A 24,195-nucleotide genomic window follows, 5' to 3' on the forward strand; every position below is an offset into this window, starting at 1 on the left:
CTATTCAAAGAGCTCACAGTCCAGTGAGAATGGTGGACATGTATATCCTTAATTACAGTACGGCATGATCAGTGCTGCAAGGCAGGAACCGACAAGGGTTTGGTGAGAATCCAGAACAGTGATGTACTTGGCCAAGAGAGGGGAAAAGAAGGGAACTGAGAAACAGGAAGGGACTTGAATAACACTCCACAGAAGGTGTAAAATTTGGTCTGGGTTTTGAAGTATGAGTAGGAGTTCATGAGTATAAAAAATAAGGTAAAGGTTACCAGGCAAGTCATAGAAGATTAAACATAAAGTGTATCCTATTCTTTAAAGTTGGCACAATGGGTATAATAAAGATAGTGGCCAAAATATGAGGAGGTTGGAACCTATTTCTAGGAATTTTTCATGCTAAGGAGTTCGACCATTATTCTACGGTAAATAGAAAAATTTGGAAAGATTTTAATTAAGTGATTTGAACATGTGAATGATAATACAATGACAACAATGTTAGATTGCATTTATTGAGCACTTACTTTGTGCTCAATAAATACATACAGAACTTCATTTTCTCTTCTCAATAACTTGATGTAGCAGACATCGTTATTCCTTTTTACAGATGAGGAAAACCAGGGTACAAATAAGAGGTTAGGCATTTTGCCTGAGGCCACTGTGGCAGTAAGCCTGGGAGCTGGGGTTCAGGTTCAGGTTGAATAATCACTACACTCACACCTTCCGTCTCTCCGTTCCACTGATTCTACTGACTTAGAAAGGTGTTTGAGGAGTAAGTGTAGTGGGATTAAAGGGCCCCAGGCTGGGGTAGGGGAGGAGCTGTCATGAGTCCAAGCAGGAGTGAAAAAGGGCCAGAGAAGAGAGGAAGATTCTGGAAGGGAAAAATGATGAGTCTTGAGAATTAATCACATGATCCAAAACATAGGCTGGACGAGGGGCAGGGTCCATGAGACTCCCACGTTTCTGACTTGCACAACTGAGCAGCCCATCGACAAAGACTGAGAACCCAGGAGAAGGGGCAGTTGGAGAGGGAGAGTTTGGCTTGGACAGATTGAATATGCCATGCCTGCGGGGCTTCTAGGTGGAGGTGTCTAGATCTGGCACATCCTGCCAGCCGGGATGTGTGAGCCGCAGAAAGGCTCAGTGGACAGGAGAACTGGGCTCTGGTCCCAGCTGGGCTGGAAGCCATGGAACTCCTCCAACAGGCTTCGGCTTCCTCACCTACAAAATGTAGGGGAGGAAGGAAATTACCTTGAAGGTCCCCTCTAGGCTGAAATGCGGTAATTCTATGTTCCCAGTCCAGAAGGACGCAATTACCTGTAGAAACCGATCCTGGAAGCCAGTCAGCTTGTAAGCTAGACATTGAATAGTATTGTCACGCTCCACTGCAGCAATCAAAGCCTTCAGGAATATTCGTAGAGCTAAAGCAGCAGACCAATAATTATAACTTAGGAGGTTTCTGTGGGTTTTCTCCATATTTTTAGTCTAATGAGGAAGTAAACTCTGTGTGGTGAGGATAGGGGGCAAAGCCCACCACATGCATATTTACATGGCCTCGGGGTGATCTCTTTCAGACGACACCCCATGTTCTTGCTTTTCTGGAAGGCCAATTCTCTGATGTCCCTTGGAATCCAGACTCACTTTCCATTTAAAACCTGTACTGACAGAATTGCTCAGCTACTGGTAGAAATGGTTAGTGGGAAGTGGGGCTGATCTGTCCACGCCACTGGGCCGTGCCGGGGAAGCGGCTTCCGTGGAGCCCGATTTCCCCCCAGTGTATTCATTTGTGGGCTCAGAACTATCCATGGAGCGTGCAACATGCATGCACACCGTGAAGGATCCTGGGGATGTAGCGGGGAAGGAAACAGGTGTTGCTGGGGAATGTGATTCAACAGCCACTTTTATTAATGTGCATGTTAATGGCGAACCACATGTTTTTTTTTCTTTTGGACTGTGTTGAAACCTTAATTTCCTAAATTTAGAATACCCGGACCTTCGTAAATACTCTTGATTTTCGTTCCAATTGAATTCACAGATTTAATGCATTGACCATGGAGAGATTTTGGCGTATAAAACATATAAAGTATATATTGTGTGTGTATATGTGTATCTGTTTTATGATACATTATTTTCATTTTCAGCATATACATAAAGATGGTGTAAGGTCCGGAGTTTGAAGGAGACAGGGCAAGATCTGGTCGTCATTCTGGATGACCCCAGAGAATGGGGGAGACCTGGGTTCAAATGAGGCTCAGAGCCACGGTAGCTGTGTCCAAGCCTGGCTTCCTCAGATGGAGATCATGATCGTACTCGCCTCTCAAGTTCCTTCTGAGGACAAAATGAGATAATGCATGTGAAGCCGTAGAAAGTGTTCCATAAATGTTAGCTTCCCTGAGGAGTAAGTAATATATGTAAAGAAACTTGAAGAGCTTCTAGCACATGGTAGATGCTCAACAAATGGCCACGTTAATAATGGAGCTCTTGGTGTTGTAAAGAAAACCACTGCTCGTGATAATAATGGAACAGCTGCATTGAGCGCCCCTTGAAAGTGGTAAGAGCAGCCTTCCCGTCCACGCTCTTCCACTTGCTGTCTCCACGGCCCTGAACTTGCCCCTTTACCTCTCTGTGCGTCTGTTTCGTCATCTGGGGCTTAGGGTGCTTTGAGCATGGGTGGGGGTAATTATGAAGGAATATTTGTGCCCTAGAAAGCTCTGCATGACTGTTTTGTGCATGATGATGATGGTTACAGTGGGCATTTTCTATGGCTCAAAATAGATGCAGGGTTGGCCCTTACCCCACCAGGGCATTGCAAGAAGTTTTAGTTGTTTTTCTTTCTGGAAGACCTTGGGGAATTTCATTCATCCATCACCCCTGCAGGCGTACCCAGACCTTGGGCCCTGGACATCCTTTCTGGGCGAGACCATAGCCAATTTCAGCTATCTGCTTGGTTTGTCGTTTGCTGTCCTGGGCTCCCCCTTCAGGGTTCCTTCATCACTCACTCTGCTCCAGGGAACCCCCAGTCCTAGCCTTGCCAGCATCAGCCCAGAACATCCTGGTCTTTCCTCAGTGAGACTCAGCTGCAGCTAGCCAAATTCCACGTCATTGTGAAGATTAAATGAGTTAATACCTGCTAAACCCTTAAAACAAAGTTTGGTGCATGATAGATGCTCCAGAAAGATGAGCTATTTTTATTAGCAGTGTGTCAAGAGCTTAGAACGGGGCCTGGCACATAGCGCGGGCTGTCCTAGTGTTTGCTTTTTTTTTATACGATCATTCATTTATTTGGTCAGTCAACAAACCTTGCCCACGTGTCTTCTTCATGCCAGGCAAGACTTGGGGAGCCAGGGAGAGCATGACCGTCCCTGCCCTCAGGGAGCTTAAAGTCTAGCAAGAAGCAGACAAATAAGCAAAAATGCAGCCGGAACGTAAAAAATCAAGAGATGCCTGGGGAAGGTGGGGATAAAAAGGAAGCTCTAATCTAGTCTGGAGGGAGGGGAATGATAAGAAAATAATAATAGCAGAGATGTATTTTGAGGAATACATGACACATGTAAAGAAGCCTGCAGAATGGTACGTATTCGGTTCCTAGAAGTGGTAACTCTGAAGCTGCACCCTTTGTGAGAGAACCTGGTGGATTAGGGGAGAGAAGAAGAGACCGATAGACAGACAGGGTGTTCTAGGAAAAGCAAGCAGCGTGTGCAGCTGGAGCCCAAGCTGGCCATGGGCAACCCCTGGGCGGTAATACAGCTTAGAAGATCTACAGGTAGGAGCTGAGTGGCTACAGAATTTAAACCACCCTCTAGGCCACATGGGTTTCCAGCCCTAGTACTTTGTACTGTTCCACTGAAAAATCAAAAAGATTCCAGGATCAAGTCTAATAAATTTCCAAACCATGCTTGCTATTGAGTCATTAAAGGCGCTAAGAAATCTACAAGAAAGAACGCAATTGAACCTCGTCATTTCCCAGACATGTTTGACCTCAGAATCCTTTCTCCTCCAAAATCTATGAGCCTAACATGGCTGGTGGCATTCCTGGGAATACAGATTGTGAAACAGCCATCGTGATAGGAAGACCTTGAGGCAGGGTACTGCCGTGGTCTGAGTTGCATATCAGAAAGCTAAAACTCCCCCAGAAGCAAGGACGGACTGGAGAAGGAGACTCTGGAAGCCAGAGGACTGGTGGAGAAGCTAGTGCAGGAGACCGGGAGGAAAGAATGGGGATCTGGACAAGGGCCATATGTTGGCAAAGAGGAGGAAGGGGATACAGGAGCTGAGGAGGGAGAGTCATCCGGCACTGATGGCTGAATTTAACTGTTCCAATAATGGGAACCCCCTGAACCTGGAAGTCAGGACCAGTAGTTCTGACTTGAGCCCTGAGTTGGTGAGTTGTGGCCGAGGCAAGCCACTCTCTCCCCTCCAGCCCAATGGCCAATTCTAACACGGAGGGGACGATGACAAGACGGTTTCCAAGGGACCCCGCACCTCTGCCATGCTGACACTCCTAGGCTGTGAGCTGTCTCTACTTCTGAAGCGGGCAAGCAATGTGCTGGACCAGCTCTATGGCACCAGGGTGAAATTGACATGCATTGACTAAGTGCCTACCGTGTACTTGGCTGAGTGCCAGGCTCTGGGACAGAGGGAAGGAAGGTAGAAGCTTTCATCAGGACCCATCCTCAGGTAAGTCCATCACCCCTGGAAGTCACCTCAGTATAGGAGAAAGGACTTTGGAATCAGATAGCGAGAGAGGCTAATCCCAGCTCTGCCATCCCAGCTGGATGACCTGGAGCATCCAGGGCTACACAACAAAGTCCCACAAATGTGGTGGCTTGGAGCAACAGAAATTCATTCACTCACAGTTCTGGAAGCCAGTAGTTCGATATCAAGGTGTCTGCAGAGCCGTGCTCCCTCGGGGGTGTGGGAGAGGCTCCTTCCTTGCTCTTCCAGCTTCCGGGGGCTCCAGGGCTTCCTTGGCTTGTGGCCGTATCCCTCCAGGCTCTGCCTCCTCCCACGGCTTTCTCTTTCTCTCAAATCTCCCTCTTCTTTCTCTTAGAAAGGCATCAGCCATTGAATCTAGGAAGGGTCCACCCTGAATCCGGGATGGCTTTATCCTGACGTCTGTATTAATTACATCTGCAAAGTCCCTATTTCCAAATAAGGCCCTATTCGCAGGTACTTGGACATATCTTTTGGGGACACTGTTCACCCAACTACACCCCTTCATGTCTCTGCCTCCTCATCTGGAACGTGGAGATCATTGTAGGCTTGTTTTATTGGGCGGTTGGGAGGATGAAGAGAAGTAGTACGTGTAAAATCCTTAACAAAGCACCTGGCAAACTGTAGTTTCCATATTCATTCATTCATACCTGAAATGATGGTGACAGGTCTGTGTCTTGTACCTGTCCTTCAAGCTCTAATCCTATATGATGCCCTCGCCTCTAAGCACTGATCCAGGCCACTAAAGCGGCCGTTTTGGTGGCATATGGATTGTGACATAAAGGTTGTTTATGTTCTATCAGCCCTAAGTGTGCAAGGGAGGAGAGATTGTCACCTTCTCTGGGAGTGGGGTCACAGGCTGCAGACAATTGTCACTTGGTTGGTCACAACAGCCAGGACAGACTTGGTCAACAGCCAGGACAGAATTGGTCAGCTGCTGCTTCTACCCTGAATTCCAGATGGGCATGGGGCTGCCAGGCACTACAAGGATTTATGGGGACACCTAGGCACGCAGCCTCTCCTGCACTCCTGGGCGTGTCCCTGCCTCCCTCACTGTCTGAGCACATGGGCTGGGCCAGCAGCTGTCAAGGCCCCGGTTCTGTAGAATTACATCTACACATGCACAGACCAGCATGATGTGTCTCCTTCTCTCCTGGAACCCTCAGCACAGAGGGAAGCAGGACAAGTACACAGATTGGGGTGCAGGGAAGGAAGCCCCTCTGGGTTGGAGCTCAGCCTCAGGCTCCCAGTGGGATGCAGAATAGCACAGCTCAGTGCCTGGAGCTGCTAGGAAATGAAATATTTTCTCACTAGATGTTTAATGAACAGGTATGATTGCCACTTTTGAATTCAGGTTGATTTAGGATCGATAGGAAGGGGCAGACAGAAAGATGCTGGAAATGCCAAACTCAGCGGGTCTGTAGACTGATAGGTCATGAGGCTGAGGATGAAGTTTAGCACGCTTCCCAGGCTGACTGCGTGGACCGTGGGGAGGCCGAGCGTGATCAGAAGCGGAGGTTTGAATGACAATTCTAGCCATAAAAACCATGCCCAAGATTCCCGGAACGCTCACAATAGACCGGCCAGGCATCGGGCTTAGCTCTCAGCCTGCATTGTTCCTTAATCCTCATAAGAACCCTATGAATACACTGTTTATTCTTGTTCATGTTTTACAAAACTGAGGCAAATAGAACTTGTTAATTCAGCTCCAGCCCCACTGACCTTCTTCCTGTTTCCCATCACACCATGTTGCTTCCTTTGGGAAGCTCAAATTACCCAAAGGGACATTTCCTCAAACTCCCAACCACATCTTCCCCAGTGCAGACTGAGTATGTTTCTGTACTCAAATGTTGATATGAACCTTTTTTCAAACTGGGATCCGACCAGTGTATCAAGGCGCACCTCAGCTCTGAACTCCCCTGCTGTGTAACTTCCTGTGCACCGCTGTCCCTCTCTGAACCTCTTTGGTAAAATGTGTCAAATGATAACATGGCCCTGAGGGTTGTCGTGAAGAGGAAAGGAGAACCCTCGGGTGAAAGTGCTGTAAAATACAAAGTAAATGGAGAGGGTCTCTAGAGGGCAGCTGGGATCTGGCCGCTGGTCAGGTTCAATGGTCCAGCTGCCAATCCAGAGCCCAGATTCGAGTGTCCATGTCTGCCCTCATCTGCCTCATCTGGCCCTCCCCGATCCCACGCCGTCTGAATGCCAGTCTGAAAATTGAGTCGAGACGTCTTTAAACACAACATGTCCTGGTTCCCTGCAAGAGAGTTTGGCTGCTCTGACACCTGTAAAATGGAATTACATCTACAAATTAATTTGCTAGAAATGATTCACATTTCCCAAGACTTTCCTGGAAGCCAATATGAGCAATTAGAGCTGGAGATGCACTCCTGGCCTGGTGAGTTGGGGGTGAGGCAATGATGAACCCACCACCCATTAGCTTAGGAAGCAGCAGGGCCAGGGGACCCTGGAACAGCTGCAGCCCCCTGAGGAGTAAGGATCCATCACCCAGGGGCCTCCACCCTCCACTTGTTTATTTATTGAGGTGAAATTCACATAACGTAAAATGAACTGTTTTCAAACAGAGTGGCATTTAGTACATTCACAATGTTGTGTAACCACCACCTCTGTCTAGTTCCAGAACATTCATCACCACAGAGGAAACCCAGTGAGCAGTTGCTCCCCATCCTCCCTCCCGGCCCCTGGCAACCCACGATCTGCCTTCTGTCCCTTTGCATTTACTTATCCTGGATATTTCATATTCGATCCCACCTATGCTAAAATAAAACTGTACCTGAAACAGGCACCAGGCACAAAGGGCTCTAAGCATCCTAGTTGTTGGGACACCTGACCTGGTGTTGGTGCCAGAGCAGAATGACATTTAGCAAGGTTCTTAGCCCCTTGGGGGTGCAGTTTCTTCTTCTGAACTCAGACTTTACTCCCCGTGCTGACCGTGATTCACGCTCCAGCAAACCCTCCTCCTCCCCAGACTTTCCCTGACCCTCCCCGAGAGAACGCCCTGGACAGCACACTTGGGGTGCCCCATTTGTATTCTGTCCCAGGTGGCACACCAGTGTTTCCTGTGATGCCTGCACCTGGTGGCTTACGGAGGGCAGAAACCACGTGGCATAGCAGATGGAGTACTGGCTTTGCCATCCAGAAAGCTGGGTTCCTGGCCCTGCGTCCTCTCTGTAAGAGGCAAGGAGTGTAAAGTGAGATGCGCAGTGATGTTCTTTTGTCCTGTCGTTGGCAGCCCCGGAAGTGTTCCAGGTGTATGTGGACGGAGGCCCCGGGTACTCCTACCCCGTTGACTGGTGGTCCCTGGGTGTCACGGCCTATGAGCTGCTGCGGGGCTGGGTAAGATGTGCGCCCGTGTGGTGAACGCGAGGGCTGTGGAAGTGGGGGGCTCAGCTTCTACCAGGCTTGGGTGGTGTGGAATGGCCCTGCCGCTGGACGTGCACCGTGCCGGCAAGCAGCCCTGGGTGTCAGTCCTGATTGCCCGTGTGCCAACTCCAAGGTCCTGAGCATTAGAAAGCTCTTAACAAGCTTCTGGTCCAGCCCCTCATTCTACTCACGGGGACAGGGATGTCCAGAGGGGGAGGGTCTTGTGTGAAGCTCAGCAGCTGATCCGTGGCAGCTCAAACACCCAAAGCATCTTGGTGTCATGATTTCAAATGCTGTCCTCTCTCAACCCACAACATGATGCGCCCGTGCCCAACTTTCCAGCTTGGTTTTTTGTTGTTGTTATTTTAGTTCCAACCTTCCCCGAATACTTAGCTCAGTGTCCTATAAAAATGGGGCATTCAGTACGTATTTTTGTTTTATTTCTTTTAAATTTAAAAGCTGAAGATGACTAATGGAGCTATTTGGCAACTAATAACTCAGTTTTATTTTAGCAGAAAGAATTATGACAAACGAATTTCGAGGCTTTTTTTTTTTTTTACACAAGTATCATTTGAAAATGACACCGCTTAACCTCTCAGGACCATGGTTTCCCCTTCATACAATGGGGATAGTAACATCCTTTCAGTCTATTCTGTGGTGCTGAAGTTATCCTGGGATCGATGCGCCCCTAGACTGGGACACTCAGTTTGCATATTACCCACCTTATAGCTCCAGCACCCAGCACACAGCACACAGCGTAGAGAGTCAGTTCCTCCCACTGGCTGCTGCTTTAACATTGTCTCACGGTCATCTGCATATATGCATATTCAGGGGGGTAGACAGCGCCCCTTGAGGGCAGGAGCCCCCAGTGCATAGTGATAACTGGTGGGAATGAAGGAAGGAAGGAATGATGACAGCTGTGTGAAAACCATCCAAGCTATGTGAGTGTTATTAGTTATCACCCTGTGGTTCAGGCAACTGGGGTCTCTCTTGATCTCAGTGATTTCCCCTGAATTCCTCAAAAACATACCTGATGATGTTGTTAGAATGCAAAAAATATGTATATGGACTTGTGAGTTTTCTCGGGCACTGAATGAAAACAATTCATCTCTCCCTATCTCCCTGGTTGGTTCCTTTGTCATGTACTGGTTCTTTGATATACATGCTCCAGGAGGGGACATGAGGGTCCCCATGATATTTGTATGAACCAGAGAACACAGACATTGCCAGATGATGTTTGTCACAGAATCAATCATACAAATGACCTTGGCAAGCAGTCGACCTAAGCATGATTGGTCATTTGCCAGCAGAAAGTATATTCTCTGTCAGAATACAAGTCAGTACAGTCAGAGATGATCACTTGGCAAAAAGCCCCAAGGGCTTCAAAATAAAACGTTTCATTTTCAATTTATCTGAGTTTTCTGCTCAGGGATCCAAATGCCACTTTTAATAGAAGAGGGAGGGCCACATGGTGGGATCGGGCCTTTGGTGTGGGGACAGAGTGAACAAGAATGCCTGTTATGGGTTAGTGTGACTCTCTCTCCCAGATATCTTGGTCTGTTCATCTCTGACTTGAAACACCATGGGTTTATGCAAATAGTTTATTCTGTTTTTTTAGTCCTGGAAACTATCACATTTAGTCCAAAAGCTATACTGAAAAACACTCATATTTTTCCATGGACCATGTGCATTTAGAAGTTATCCTTCCTCATTGAAATTCCTCCATCATGTCAGTGACAGCATCCCTGATAGGTGATCCCCCCCCTGTTCCTTGATTCCCTCAGGATCCAGGGAGCTCCTTACCTCCAAAAGATGAAAGTCATGATGGGAATTTTCTAACACATATTCTAAGATCATAGAGTTGGAAAGCGTTAGAAATGAAAGGTGTGGGAGATTGAAGGTATTAATATGGTATGTTAGCCAGGGACCCAGGCATGCTCTAGTCCTAGAGCAGAAAGAGACATCTCTCCCGAAATGCTCTATCAGGAGAGCAGAGGAGTGGGGTGCCATCAGTGGGCTTGAAATGTCAATGCAGAGAATTCTGTGATCCCGCTTGGATCCTGCAGCCCAGACGAGGGGAGTAACTTGTACGCAACTTTCCTATGAGCCCAGACAAGAATCTCAGTTCTCACCCTGAGACCTGCTAAGTTAAAAAAAAAAACAGACTCAAGAAGGCGCCACCTGGAGAGTTCCCTTTTGAGCACAATTATCTCTGGGACTGTGACCACACCCCCTGAAGAGAACCCCCCGTGGGGACAGAGAGGAGAGGGAGGTTTCTCATCCAGTGACCCAGAGAAGGGACTTAAAGGTCTTAGCCCAGCCCATTTCCCCACCTTCCAGGCTCCTTGACGGCATCCCTGGCAGTGTCACGCACCTGTCCTCTGGTTTTCCTTCGCATGCACAGGGCTTTTATCTCCAGAAAGAACCTGTTTCATTCTTTTAAAGCCCTAATGGCTAGAAAGATTTTCCTCACACTCAACTGAAAGCTGCCTCCTCGTAACACAGAAAGAGGATCTTAGAAGAATTCACAGGTTCAAACCCTGGCTCTACCAGGCGCCTTGTCTGTGATCTTAACCAAGGCCAGTAGACAGACCAAACGCTCAGAATCCTCCATCTGTTAACTGAAAAAATAGTAATAATAGTAACACCTACCCAACAGGGTGGCTGTGAATATTAAGTGATTCTGACAATGCCAATTACCCAGCTCTGTGACTGATAAAGGGTCGGCACTCGGTCCATGTCAGCTCCTCTCCCCTGGTCTCTCTGATTCCCACCCCGGGGGCCTGCTGGCAGGCCTGCATCCTTTCCAACTTAGCACCTCTCAAGGTGGAGACAGGCCCTGGGGGAGGACCTGAGTCACATGTGGCTGCGGACCGTTAGTGGGGAGGTCCCGGGCCCGGTGGGCAGGGGTCCGGGCTCCCATCCACACCCCGTGTGCCTTGATGCTGTGATTCCGCCTTAGTCACTTAACTCATCTGAGCCCTGGCTTCCTCCTTCATGAAATGGGGATGATGAGGCCGGCCTGCGGGGTCACCGTGGGGATTCCGGGAGAAAATGTAGGCGGGGCACACGCGGTGTCCAGCACACAGGAGGGATGCTGACCGCTACATAAATGTGCACGTGGCGATGATTCTGACACAGGTAGCTGCAGAGACAGCGCTGATGACTTCTTCTTAGAGGAGCAGGGAAGAATTTCTGAGGGAGGAAGCGTTAAGGGGGATCATATATGAGTTGGTTGGGAAACCGTGTGAGCAGAGACCGGGAAGGGCAGCTGAGGCTGACACAGCAAACATCTTAGACTGACCAGCAGTCAGAAAGACAGTCTGGGGGCTGCCTAGAAAGGACCCTGAGGTCAGCTGGAGGCACTGGCTTCACTCTGTAGGCAGTGTGGTGCTGTCCATGGAAGCGACAGCACGGTGGTCAAGCGAGAGCCTGGGCTTTGGAATCACATGTTTTGGGGATCAAATCCCAGCTTTGTTGCACAGTTTCTGAATGTCTGGGGTGAGCCTGTTTCTTGTCTGTCAAATGCGGAGAACAGTGGTTGCAAAGCGCAGGGTTCCTCAGCCTCAGCTCTACAGACGCTTGGGACTGGGTACTGCTTTGTGACAGGGGCTGCCCAGTGCACTGTAGGATGTTTAGCTGCATCCGCGGCCTCTACCCACTAGATGCCAGCAGGAATTTGCCCCCACCCGGTAAGGACAACCAAAATGTCCCCAGACATTGCCATATGTCCCCTGGAGTTATCCCCGCTTGAGAACCACTGCCATAGAGTAATCAAGGGGACTAAAGGAGATTCTGGTAACCAAACGTTGTCTTCTACATCTGTGACTCTATTTCAGTTTTGTAGATAAGTTCATCTGTACCCTTTTTTTAGATTCCACATATAAGTGATATCATATGATATTTGTCTTTCTCTGTCTGACTTACTGAGGGATAAATTGGAAGATTGGGATTGACATATACACACTACTGTATAAAATAGATAACTAATAAGGACTTACTGCATAGCACAGGGAACTCTACTCAATACTCTGTAATGACCTATATGGGAAAAGAATCTAAAAAAAGAGTGGATATATGTATATGTATAACTGATTCACTTTGCTGTACACCTGAAACTAACACAACGTTGTAAATCAACTATACTGTAATAAAATTTTTAAAAATAAAGTTGCAACTCCCCTCCTCCCCCCGCCCACAAACACCTCAGGCCCTCCTTTTTCTCTAAGACACGTAACACCATATAATATCTATTTTATGTATTTTGATCGTCTATTTCCCCACACTAGAATGTAAACTCCATGAGGTGGGGATTTTTCTGTTGTTTATTTACTAACGTGTTCCCCAGCCCCTAGAGCAGAGCTTGGTATACCTTGGGGACACAATATTTGCTGACTAAATAACAGATGGATAAATAAAGTCTCAGTCAAGTTTCTTAAAAATAAATAAATAAATAAATAAATGAGATTCTGAATGTCAGATCACTGGCCCATGGCCTTGCAGCAGGGGATGGAGCCCTAAAAGCCCACGCTATGGTGCCATGAGGACTTCTACCCTCTCTGCTTCCCCCCAACCACCTCCCTCACGTGGTGTTACCCTTGCCTTTGACCCCTGTCAGCACTTCTCCTTAGGGTTCAGTAGACAGAGAAGGCGTGGGTGATGGCTAACAGAGGGAGGGGTGTGGCGCTCCTAGAGGTTGGAGCAGAACTAAGAACCGCTGGGCACACACCGGATGGTGGGCTCAACCACAGAGACAAGGAATCTGTTGGTATATTAACCCAAGAAAGGGAGAGAGGCAGCCCTTGGGTTGAGCACCGCCTTTCTGTCCCTCGGTAAAGCAAACAGAGAGAGTCCTGAGCTGGGAGTCAGAAACCTGGGGGGAAATGAACTCTGGGACCTCGCCCCTCCAGGTTTTATATCTCCATAAAGGGAGGGGTTTTCAAGCTGTGTTTCCTGGAAGTATAGGACCCTGAAGAGGTGATTCAACAGTTCATACGGGAAAAAAATGTTTCTCCAGGCTTTGGAGGTTTAAATAGCCCAGGGAACTGTTATTCCCTTTCATCTGTTCTATGTTTGGGATTTTGAGTAAAAAGGTTTGGGGGAAAAAACATTGGATGAGGTGGTCCCCAAGGCCCAGCTCAGCTCTAACAGTTAAAATAACAGGTCTACTGCAGTTCTTTTCCGGTTTCTTCCATTTCTCGGTAAATTGGCAATTTTTGTAAACTGAGTTTCCTGGAATAGAGACGCACCTGCACTCTACAATGAGTATATCCAGTGCCTTGCTGCCAAAATCACTTTCACCAGCAGAACATGTAATTACTTTACCTTATAAAGACCACTTGGTTTTCTGAGTCAAGACATCCTAAGGCCAATGAGTGAGAACTGCGCATCAGTCGAACTCTTTACCAGATGCAGATGGAATATGGATCTTAATATGGGCCAGTATTCTTGTCGAAGGACCTGGCTTTCTCCACAACCACGCAAACAGATTAAGGCTGAGCCTGGAGCTTAAAGACGCAGAGCTGATTTTATTTTATTACTTTAAAAAATTTTTATTGGAGTATAATTGCGTTACAATGTTGTGCTAGTTTCTACTGTACAGCAAAGTGAATCAGCTATACATACACATATATCCCCTCTTTTTTGGATTTCCTTCCCATTTAGGTCACCACAGAGCACAGAGTAGAGTTCCCTGTGCTATACAGTAGGTTCTCATTAGTTATCTATTTTATACATGGTATCAATAGTGTATATATGTCAATCCCAATCTCCCAATTCATCCCACCCCCCAAACTCCCACTCCATCCCTCCCCCTCCCCCTCCCTCTTGGCCACCACAAGTCTGTTCTCTATGTCTGTTTTAACCGCGTGGGGTCTCCCTCTCTGATGCCGCCTGTTGTCCTTTGGTTGCAGAGGCCGTATGAAATCCACTCGGCCACCCCCATCGATGAGATCCTCAACATGTTCAAGGTGGAGCGTGTCCACTACTCCTCCACGTGGTGCAAGGGCATGGTCGCCCTGCTGAAGAAGGTAAGGGGGCAGCGGCCAGCCCGCCTGGCCAGGGAGCTGGGCGCTCGGTGCAGTAACAGGCAGACCAGCAGATTAAGGAATGAGAAAACGAACGGCGGGACAGTGGTGGAAATAATAAAGTCAGCGGTGCTCTAACGCCTCCGCGTAAGCACTCTCACCATCCCGCATCAAGATCACAAAGCCGCTGGAGAGGGTGGCTTGTAGTCACGTTTGCGACAACAAAGCCCACAGGCTCTTTTCACTCCACGACAAGCTTCTAATAATTAGAAATATTTAATGCATATAGCTCTTTAAAAATTTTACAAATCGTCTTTTAACTCGCTGACCTTTAAGACGTTGGGCGTGTCCTGACTTCTCCTGGGAACTGTTGCTAGTAGAATAAAGCAGTGGTTCTCCGAGGTGGTTCCTGGACCAGCATCCCCCGGGAGCTTGTTGGAAATGCGGATTCTCAGGCTCCACCCGCAGACCTGCTGAATCAGAAATGGTGGGGCGGGCCCTGCTGTTTGTGTTCTGATAAGCTCGAGTTCAGCATGGGCAGTGGGTCGTGGCGCCCTCCTTCTGAGGCTGGCATTCAGCTAAACTCACTCGGAATCCTCTGAGACACAGAGTTGAGCCTTGCATGTGGTCAGCACCAGTCACCTTTAATGAAGGAATTATGATGACGGCAGCCGGCACTGGTTGGGGGAATGTTATATGGGGGCTCTGCTCATTTAGTCCTTACATGCCCTGCGAGAGGAGTAGTGTTAGTGCCCCCATAGTAGAGATGGGAAAACTGAGGCTTGGGAAAGCAAATCATTCACTCACTGCCACAGGGCTGTGAGAGGCAGAGGAGGATTTAAATCCAAGCTCTCTGAACTCCAGATGTCAGCTCTTAATCCCTCCAAACTCTGTAGATGACTTAGGGAATTACTCATTAGTTACATTGCTTTAGGGGTGATTCACCCCCTGGGTTTTAGACATCAGTGGTCCTTAACCAACTGCTGATTGGAATCACCTGAAAGCTCTACCCACCTGCCAACACCTCCACCTCCCACCCACCCATGGAGTCAGAGAACTAACCGCTGCCCTAAACAGTGACCACCCCCCTCCACCGCCGCCCTGCCCTGGGCACTGAAGCAGCGTCTCTGTTTAAGTCTGTACCCGTCATTTTGGGGGCAGGTCCTAGAGAGAGGCCACCGTGATCAGCAGGTGGGACCCTGCCATATGCGTGCATACTCTCTGTAATTCCAGTGTAAAATATTGTACTTGCACTAGCTTTTTTAAAACAAATATTTAAAAAAAAATGGAAGAATTCATATTCTATTTTCTAATCGTGGTGTGTCTATTTGTAGGATACACTCGAGTCTGTTTATTGAATTTTATGGTCCCTTTCTGTGATGGTGCTTGAAGGTTTTCTAGGTAGAAATTATTTCATTATTATAATAAAACAATGTTTGATTCAAAACATTGAATCGGGGCACGGGAGGTGCCCCTCCCGTGGTGTGACTGTAGCCCACTCGCTGCAGTGACGGGCGGGAGCCGACTGGCGGGGGTCCTGACTCCAGCTCCCACCTGCCAGCGGCTGGCTGTGGCATCCGGCCTTGGTGTGTCCCAGCTCCTCACCCATCCCCTTTGTGTCTCATCTGAATCATGAGCCGGCAGTGGAAGAGTCACCATTATCCCTCCTACTTGCAGAGGAGGAAACATGCACAGCATAGTCGGCCGCTCCGCCGGGGCCACACTGCTACCGAGTGGCCCTCCCAGGGCTGGGCCCCGTCTTTCACTTTTAGCCTCAGTGTTCTTGCACCAGACAAGCTAGTGTTTTGAAAGTTGAAAACCCCTCTGGATGCAAGGTAATATTGTACGGCTATCTTTTTTCTTTTACTGCATCACCCCTTATTAGCAGAAACTCCATTTGAAAGGATGCTAAAAGTTGACCCCTTGGCTACAAATGAGGCCATTCCATCAGACTGCAGAGGTCACCTCATAGCTGTCCAGGGAGAAATTTTATTATGCTTTTGTGCATCCCATTACCAAGCTGAAAGACCTAAAACAAGGTGGCTAATTCTTTTTATTTTTAATTGGAAGCCTCTGCAGACCTCATTGAGAGGTGGCACGTCACAGGGTGCGAGTTCCCAAGGGGAGCACGGAGGGCGAAAATCTGGTCCCTGTCCAAAGAGCTCATTGCTGGATGACCTCCCAGCAGCCTGACCCCTCAGTTCCTCCCTGGCTATAAAGAGATGAGTGTAGGTGACGCTTCCAACACAGCAGCCCAAACAGGGCAGGACATTCATGGAACGCAGAAAGCAGGGGCACCTTCATTTTCCCGAGACTCCGCCTTCGGATTCCCCCCAAAACCTCGGTGGGGTGCACTGCCCAAGCGAGCACGTTTGCACTTTGCCTGCAGCTCCTGACCAAGGACCCCAAGAGCCGCCTGTCCAGCCTCGGTGACGTCCAGAGCGCACCCTACTTGGCCGACATGAACTGGGACGCGGTGTGGGAGAAGGCCCTGATGCCCGGCTTCGTACCCAATGTGAGTGAGGTCCTGTTCGACGGCATCCCGCCCTGTGCAGGGTCTCCCGCCTGGGCGGGCAGGAAGACGCCAGAAGCTGTCCAGTGGGGGCCCTGCTGGCCACGGTCACCTGAGCACCAGAGGAATCACGTTTCACTGAGATTCAGGGTGGATTTGTACCTGATTTCCGAGGTCCACACCCAGATGCCTGCAGTTGTCCCCTCTGGCCACACTGTTTCTTAGCTCCATACCTGTGAACACACTGCTTCCTCTTCCAGGAATGCCTTTCTTGTCCACTTGGAAATCTCCTACCCCTCCTTCCAGACTCAGCGTAAAGCACAGCAAGTGGTCCACTGGAGGGTCTTGGTAACTGCCTTCTGGATAAGAAGCAAACTCAATCATTGCCTCCTCTGGGACGTTTTCCCAGCCAGCCCCTCCACCTCCTTACCTGGAGTGGATCTCACCCTCCCTGGTTCCCCACTGGACAGGTGCCTAGGTCTGCGTTAGCGGTCAATCACGTTCTGTTGCGTGCATCTGCCATTCCCCGAGAGCTTCAGAGGGTGGGTTGGCTGACCTTCGCCTGAGAGAGATCCCAGAGCAATGGGTGACCCCAGAAGCTGCTAGAAGACCTCGATATGTGCTTGTCACATGAGTATGGATCAGTTAATGATAATAGCCAATAGGGTTAAGCGTGTTCTAAAGCTTCATGTACATTATGTCATATAAGCTTCACAACAGGGAAGGGGGCCCTGTTAGTAGTCTCAGCTTAAGTGAACAGTCTCAGGTTAAGCAAACTGCCCACAATTACTCAGTGAGAAATTGGCAAAGCCAGGGCTTGACCTCAGGGAGTCTGGATCCAGAGCCTCCATTGAAGGAAGGAAGGAAGGAAGGAAGGAAGGAAGGAAGGAAGGAAGGAAGGAAGGAAGGAAGGAAGGAAGGAAGGAAGGGAGGGAGGGAGGGAGGGAGGGAGGGAGGGAGGAAGAGAGGGAAGATAAATCAGGCCAGGAAAGACTTGGGCCTGGAATCTGACCTGCTCACTGGGAGAGGGGGAGTGGTGGGGGACAGATGTGCCACCAAGGGAAAGGGGACTATTAGTGGAGCCATAGAAGTTGGCGGTGTGAGGAGCCCGGCAGGGGCAGGTGTGGGAGAGCTGTCAGTACAGACAATCCCAGTGGGGACTGTTCTGCTGGGACCTCTCTCCAGGATCGAGACGGGAAAGGGAAAAGAATGTAGAACTGCTCCCCATCAGACCACCAACAAAACAATACTAATAATAACTGTGATTAACATTTGTTGGTACCCACCCTGGGGCAGGGACTGGGCTAAGAGCTTTCCCTGCATTGTCTCACCCCAGCCTCACAAGCTCGGAGCACTTACCCTCATTTTACAGTTATGGAAACTGAGGGCCAGAGAGGTTGAGGGACTTGCTAGTGAGTGGAAAAGCCAGGCCTTGCCCCAGTTCTATCTGCAAAGCCCTGGTTCCTCCTCCTGCCCTGGCCATGGCAGGGCACTGGCTGACATCGAGGGGTGAGGCAGCCTGGCCAAGGCAAGTTTGATGGCAGGTAGCAAGACCCTCGCTTATAAGTTGGGGTTTAAGGCCGAGGCTCCCATGGGAGGTGGCTGGGACTGCAGGGCAGCAGAGGGAGTGGTCAGTCATTGCAGGCCTGCCATGGATCAGGAAGGACCCATTCTAGAAGATTTGCAAACACCATCTCAGTTAACCCTCATCAACCCACTGAGCCTGCTGCATTTTACGCAGATGAGGAAACTGAGGCAGAGAGAGGTTATATGTCTCCCTCAAAGACACGCAGGTGAAAGGTGAGGCTGTAGGACTCAGTGGCAAGGCTGGCAGCCCCCCCGGGGTTGTGCCTGGTCCCTCTCCTCCCTGGCCCCCATCCAATCAGAAACAGGGACACCTACTCAAGGACTCACTTCTCACTTGGCCCTACATGAAGAACTTTATTAACTTATTTAATCTTGCATGAGGGAGGAATGCTTATCCAGACTTTACAGATAATGAACTGAGTCCCAAAGAAGTTAAAAACTTGTTCAAGGTCAGAAAGCAGCAGAACTGGGTTGTTGTTTTTTCTGAGCACCTTCAGGGCTATTGATGTTATAACCACCAGACTGTGCTGCCTGAGAGGGCCAGCATCCTGGGCTGGGTCTCAGGATGGAAAAGAGCCACCTGGGATAAGTCAGGGAGACCGTTACTGCTCCTGACCAAAGTGGCAGGAGTCCAGCCTAGAGCAGGGCCAGGCCTGAGGGTCAGCTGGCTCTAGCTGCAGGAGAACAGGGAACCAGGATGGGGAACTGGGTAGATTTTGGCCAGAAATGGTATTTTTAAATGGAATTGTTAAAAATTATATTTATAGAAAAGGTAGTAATGACATGAGAAGGAGAGTATGAGAAAATAAGTGAAAAGAACAGATTGGAAAACTGAACTCAACCTCACGAAATGAACATACGTAAGGAGATCAAGGGAACGTGTGGATGTTAATAAGTGGGGTGTGCAAGGTAGGCGGGATTATGGGGACAAATGAATGACGTGTGCAGCAAGGATGTGTCACTGTTCATTATCAGGAAGAAAGTGTAGCTGATGTATCCCATAGGAGTAGTTCACTGTTACTTGTTGAATGAATGAATGATTGATTGAATGAATGGATGAATGAATGAATGAAAATACAATTCAATGGCACGGAACAAAGACAAACCGTGTTTTCCATTTCCTTTCAGAAAGGGAGACTGAACTGTGACCCCACATTTGAACTTGAAGAAATGATTCTTGAATCCAAACCACTTCACAAAAAGAAGAAGAGGTTGGCAAAGAACAGGTCCAAAGATGGCACGAAGGACAGCTGTTCTCTGGTGAGTGCTGTCTCAGGAGCAGACCCCAGGCAGAGAGGAATCCTATACTCCAGTGAATATGATTGAGCTGCTTCTTAGCCAGATGGGGGGGCTTGTCACTTTGCCCCACCAAATACGTTCATTTGCAGTCAATAAAATGCCTCCATCGAACAAGTGGTCTTTCATAGCAGGACGCCGTGAAAGCATCACTGGAGATGGACATATCTGTGCTCTCATCATTCACATTAGCACTGTTCCTAGTGCAGGAACCTCCGTGTCTGTGATCAAGAGCAGAAGAAGTGATGCTGAGCGACACCAGTGCTGTTCCGAGTAGCCCCCAGCACCCGCTGCAAAGGTTTTATACTGTGCAGGCACCCAGGGCCACACTCTGTGGGCCCCCGCATTAATTTTCTAGGCTGCCATCACAAAGTATCACACACTTGGTGTCTTAAAACAACTGAAATGTGTTCACACAATTCTAGAGGCCAGAAGTTCAAAACCAGGTATCGACAGAGCTTTGCTCTCTCCAAAGGCTATAGGGGGGCGTCCCTCCTTGCCTCTTGCAGCTTCTGGCGGTGGCCAGCAGCCCTTGACATCCCTTGGCTCGCAGCTGCATCACTCCCATCTCTCCCTCCGTCTTCACGTGGCGTTTTCCTCTCTGTGTCTTCACACGGCCCTCTTTTAGGGACACCCGTCATTAAATGTGGAGCCCACCCTGCTCCAGGATGACTTCAGCTTAACTAGTTCCATCTACAAAGACCCTGTTTCCAAATAAGCTCACATTCACCAGTCCAGGGGGTTAGGACTTCAACATATCTTTTTTAAATTTTTTTACTTTTTATTGAAGTATGGTTGATTTACAATGTTGTGTTAATTTCTGCTGTACAGCAAAGTGATTCAGTTATACACATACATTCTTTTTCATATTCTTTTCCATTATGGTTTATCACAGGATATTGAATATAGTTCCCTGTGCTATACGGTAGGACCTTGTTGCTTATCCATTCTATATATAATAGTTTGCATCTGCTAATCCCAAACTCCCACTCCTTCCCTCCCCCGCCCTCTCCTCCCCCTTGGCAACCACAAGTCTGTTCTCTATGTCTGTGAGTCTATTTCAGCTTTGTAGATAGGTTCATGTGTGTCATCTTTTAGATTCCACATGTAAGTGATAACATACAGTATTTGTCTTTCTCTTTCTGACTGACTTCACTTAGTATGATAATCTCCAGGTCCATCCATGTTGCTGCAAATGGTATTATTTCATTCTTTTTCATGGCTGAGTAGTATTCCCTTGTATGTATACAAATCTTCTTTATCCATTCCACAACGTATCTTTCTGGAGGACACAATTCAACCCACAACTGCCCCTTCCTCCATCAAAATATATTAAAAATTGTAATGCATGATTACATTGGTAGGAAGATGAATATAACTTTCAATGTTAAAAGTTCATTTTTTTCAGCTTATTTGAAAAGAAATTAAAACACCTTTGTAGCCCCTAAAAGTATCGTGGAGCCTCGGCCAGTGCCTGCAGAGCCTAATGCAGAAGTTGGCCTGGGAAGGGCTGGGTGTGTGCACGTAAGGGCGCACAAGGGTGTGGGGTTCCTGCACAGGCATGCAGTGTACATTCGGCATCCAGGCAGCCTCTGGGGCGTGTATTACAGAGCATCCGTGGGACAGGCGGTCCTTGGCACCTGTTCCTGAAGAGAATGAGCACCTTTGCACGATGGCCTTAAATTTCTCCCTCTCCCCGCCATGCTTCTTAATTAGGACTAACGAACATCCAAGTGATCAGGAAACCAAGGTCATGATTTTCAATTCCTATTCCATTTTAACATGGCTTTTAAATTGGATTTAATGGCTTAAAATGGAGAAAAGCATCTCTGTCTGCCAGCCCCCCTCCCCATCCCCGGTGGCACAGCCGCCAGTACAATCAGGGCTGCTCCAGCCGCTTCGATTGTCCCCAGCCACAAGCGTCCGTGGTCCCATTTAGATCAGTCTCTGCTCGTCCTCACTCCGTGGATGACGCTTCATCACTCACAGTCCCCTCTCTGTGCTCTTTGGCAGAATGGACACCTCCAGCAGTGCCTGGAGACGGTGCGGAAAGAATTCATCATATTCAACAGAGAGAAGTAAGTCCACCACCAGCATCTGCTGGGCAGAGCCCTTCCAAGGGCAGAAAGTCTCCCTGGGGGAATCGGGGTCCCTGGCCCCCCATGAAGCCAGCCACGACGCTGGAAGGGAAGCAGCAGGTGGACCCCGTTGTTCTAATCCTGCCTCTGCCGTGTGGCCCGAGCGAGGCACTAACTTCACCTCTCTGGGCCTCAGGGTCTTCATGTGAAGTGGGGTGGCCACAGGAGGACCAAGCTGGCACACAGGATGCTGGCGCAGAGGGGCAGGCCTACAGATGGTTACGTGCCCGAGCTCTGGAGCAAAATTGCCCGGGATCAAGTCCTGGCTCTTCCGCTGCCAGAGTGACCTAAGGCAAGTCACTTAACGTCACTGAGCCTCATTTTCAGCAATGACAAAGTGGAAATCACTCCCTTGCAGCGTGTTTGTTGTAAGGTTAAATGAGGCTGTTGATACAATACCTGGCATGGTAGGAGTACTCGTGAAAAGGATTACTATTATTTGTTGTTGTTGTTGCCATTGTTCTTGTTATTATTTGACGGGGTAAGGTGGTGTGGACTGTGCTGGGACCCCAGCATCATGGGCTGGCAGGAGATAGCATGATGCTGAGTTGGGAGGGGCGAAGCTGGGGTCTGACCTGGCCGCATGACTGCCCTTACGGCAGCCAAGGAAGCAGAGGCTCAGGCTTGGTCCCAGCTGACATTACTATCTGGGGGCCCATCCGCCTGTGCCTGATGAGTCAGAGCAGAGGCTTGGGCAGCCATGGACTCGTGCAGCAGGAGCTGAAACCCTGTAGGCAGGACTGACAGCACATCAGCCCCATTTGGCCAACACTCAACTAGGCCTTGGGCTTGCGGAGATGATGGGATACGCTTCCCTCCCTCCAGGAGGGCCAGATGGATACATGCCAGGTTGGCCCTTAGGCGTTCACCAGCGTTCCACCATTTTCAGCTTATAGCAGGTGACAGCAGCACTGGGGATGCATGATATGGAAAAGGGCAGCCCAGGCGTGGCTCCGACAGCAGGTGCCAGGCTCAGCCTGGGTGTCAGGGAAGCTTCTGGAGGCGCCATGCCCGGCTGAGTCCTGGCGGGCGAGGAGGGCAAGGCGTGGAGTTCCAGGAGCGAGGACGATGCACGGAGAAGGAGACGGCGTGGCAGACACAGGGACCAGCGGCTGTTTCAGAAGTCTGTATTCCCTAAGCGTGCATGGAGGGTGGAGCAGCCCGAGGTGAGGGCCCCGGGGCAGAGTTGTTTGGGTCGGTGGGCAGGGCGGGGCCCCATTCCCAGTGGGCACTGGGGGAGGTGAAGGAGACTGCAGCCTGTCATTTATCCTGGTCAGCTAAAGCTCTAGGGCTGGTGGATGCCCAAGTTAGCCCAGACACACACACCAAGCTGGGCAGCAAGCCTCACCCACTGCGGGACTACGTCCTTGGTCCCAGCAGAACGGGAAGCGACTCTGCAACACAGCCCGTCAGACTTGGGACAGGCGGGGGCTGACGTGGTGAGTGGTTTCAGAGCTCATCACAGTTTCCCTGTGGTCCTGCCTGCTCTGAGGCTCACGGTCCCCTCCCAGCGGCAGACACCCAGTCCTGGGAGCTTCCGCTCAAACCAGCTTGGGCACTTTGGACCAAAGTGATGGTGGGCTCCAGGCAACCTTGCCTCGGGTCCTTTATCAGTTTCAGGCATGTCTGAAGGGTCCTCCGAGAGTGCCTGGATGGCAGATGTGAGCCTGTGAAAAGGCAGAGGGGTGACGGACCCGAGCGGATAGCAATCACATTGCATATTGTCCTGCGTGCCAGAAGATGCTTCAATCTAGAATCCGAAGAGTCCAAGTTGTTTCCCTTTAAAAGAAAATGAGCATGAGATATCCCTCCTTATGTTGTTTAGGGGTTGCATCTGGTTGCTTTTAGCAGAAATCTAACTATATAGTGGCTTCGACCAATTAGGTGTTCTTTCTCACGTGGAAAAGTGAATGGATAGGGAAATGTAGGATCGCCCAGCCATGCTGAGGACCCCTTTGAGAGTTGTGGTCATGGATTTGAAGTGAGGCTGGCACCGTTAACAGAGAGAAGGTGGAAGTCATTTTCCAGATGGGGGCTGCGGGGTCAAGGACCAGCATATGCAAAAGCAGGAGGCAGGAAAGAAGATGGCCCGTAAGGGGAGATGTGCATGGGTTTCACCAAGGTTCCTGCTTTTCATCCCTGCCTCTCTGTTCACCTCAGGTGCTCCCCAGTGGCTCAGAGGCTATAGGCTACCTGTCAGAGCAGGTGTGCTGGGAGCAGTGCCTTTCCCCCAGCCTCTCCCCACCCACCATATAAAACTATCCAGGTGGACGGCTTGGTGTCTGGATGCTGTCTGAGCATCACGTCGACCGCTTCATGTCAAACCCCATCCCTGCTCCACAATGTACATGGGAAGGGAGCCACATTGCATCTACCCATAACTCTCTCTGCTGCGGTTTCTCATCTGCAAAAGTGCCTGTGAGAAGTCAACTCATGGGGCATGATCTGCCCCAAAGCAAGAGATTTCCTTTTAAACCAAGAAAAAAAAGTCGGCGCTATTCATCCTGCACTTCTTTCTGCAATCCTGTTTTTGAAGCACCTGCTGTGT

At 49.3% G+C, this 24,195-nt stretch overlaps 1 protein-coding gene across 2 annotated transcripts in view; it reads left to right on the plus strand.

Moving 5' to 3' along the window:
* The window catches only part of STK32B (serine/threonine kinase 32B), a 344,720-nt gene that overhangs the window by 305,352 nt on the left and 15,173 nt on the right, over positions 1-24,195 (plus strand). Inside the window, exons 7-11 of one of the 2 annotated variants that reach the window (XM_068543234.1) lie at positions 7,958-8,061; positions 14,001-14,117; positions 16,504-16,629; positions 19,342-19,473; positions 21,523-21,587. In XM_068543234.1, the coding sequence (XP_068399335.1) occupies positions 7,958-8,061; positions 14,001-14,117; positions 16,504-16,629; positions 19,342-19,473; positions 21,523-21,587 (544 nt within the window). The remainder of the gene's footprint in view (positions 1-7,957; positions 8,062-14,000; positions 14,118-16,503; positions 16,630-19,341; positions 19,474-21,522; positions 21,588-24,195) is intronic. The other variant, XM_068543236.1, reaches the window with a different exon arrangement.

The sequence above is a fragment of the Eschrichtius robustus genome, chromosome 4 (genome assembly GCF_028021215.1).
Source record: "Eschrichtius robustus isolate mEscRob2 chromosome 4, mEscRob2.pri, whole genome shotgun sequence".
NCBI lineage: Eukaryota > Metazoa > Chordata > Mammalia > Artiodactyla > Eschrichtiidae > Eschrichtius > Eschrichtius robustus.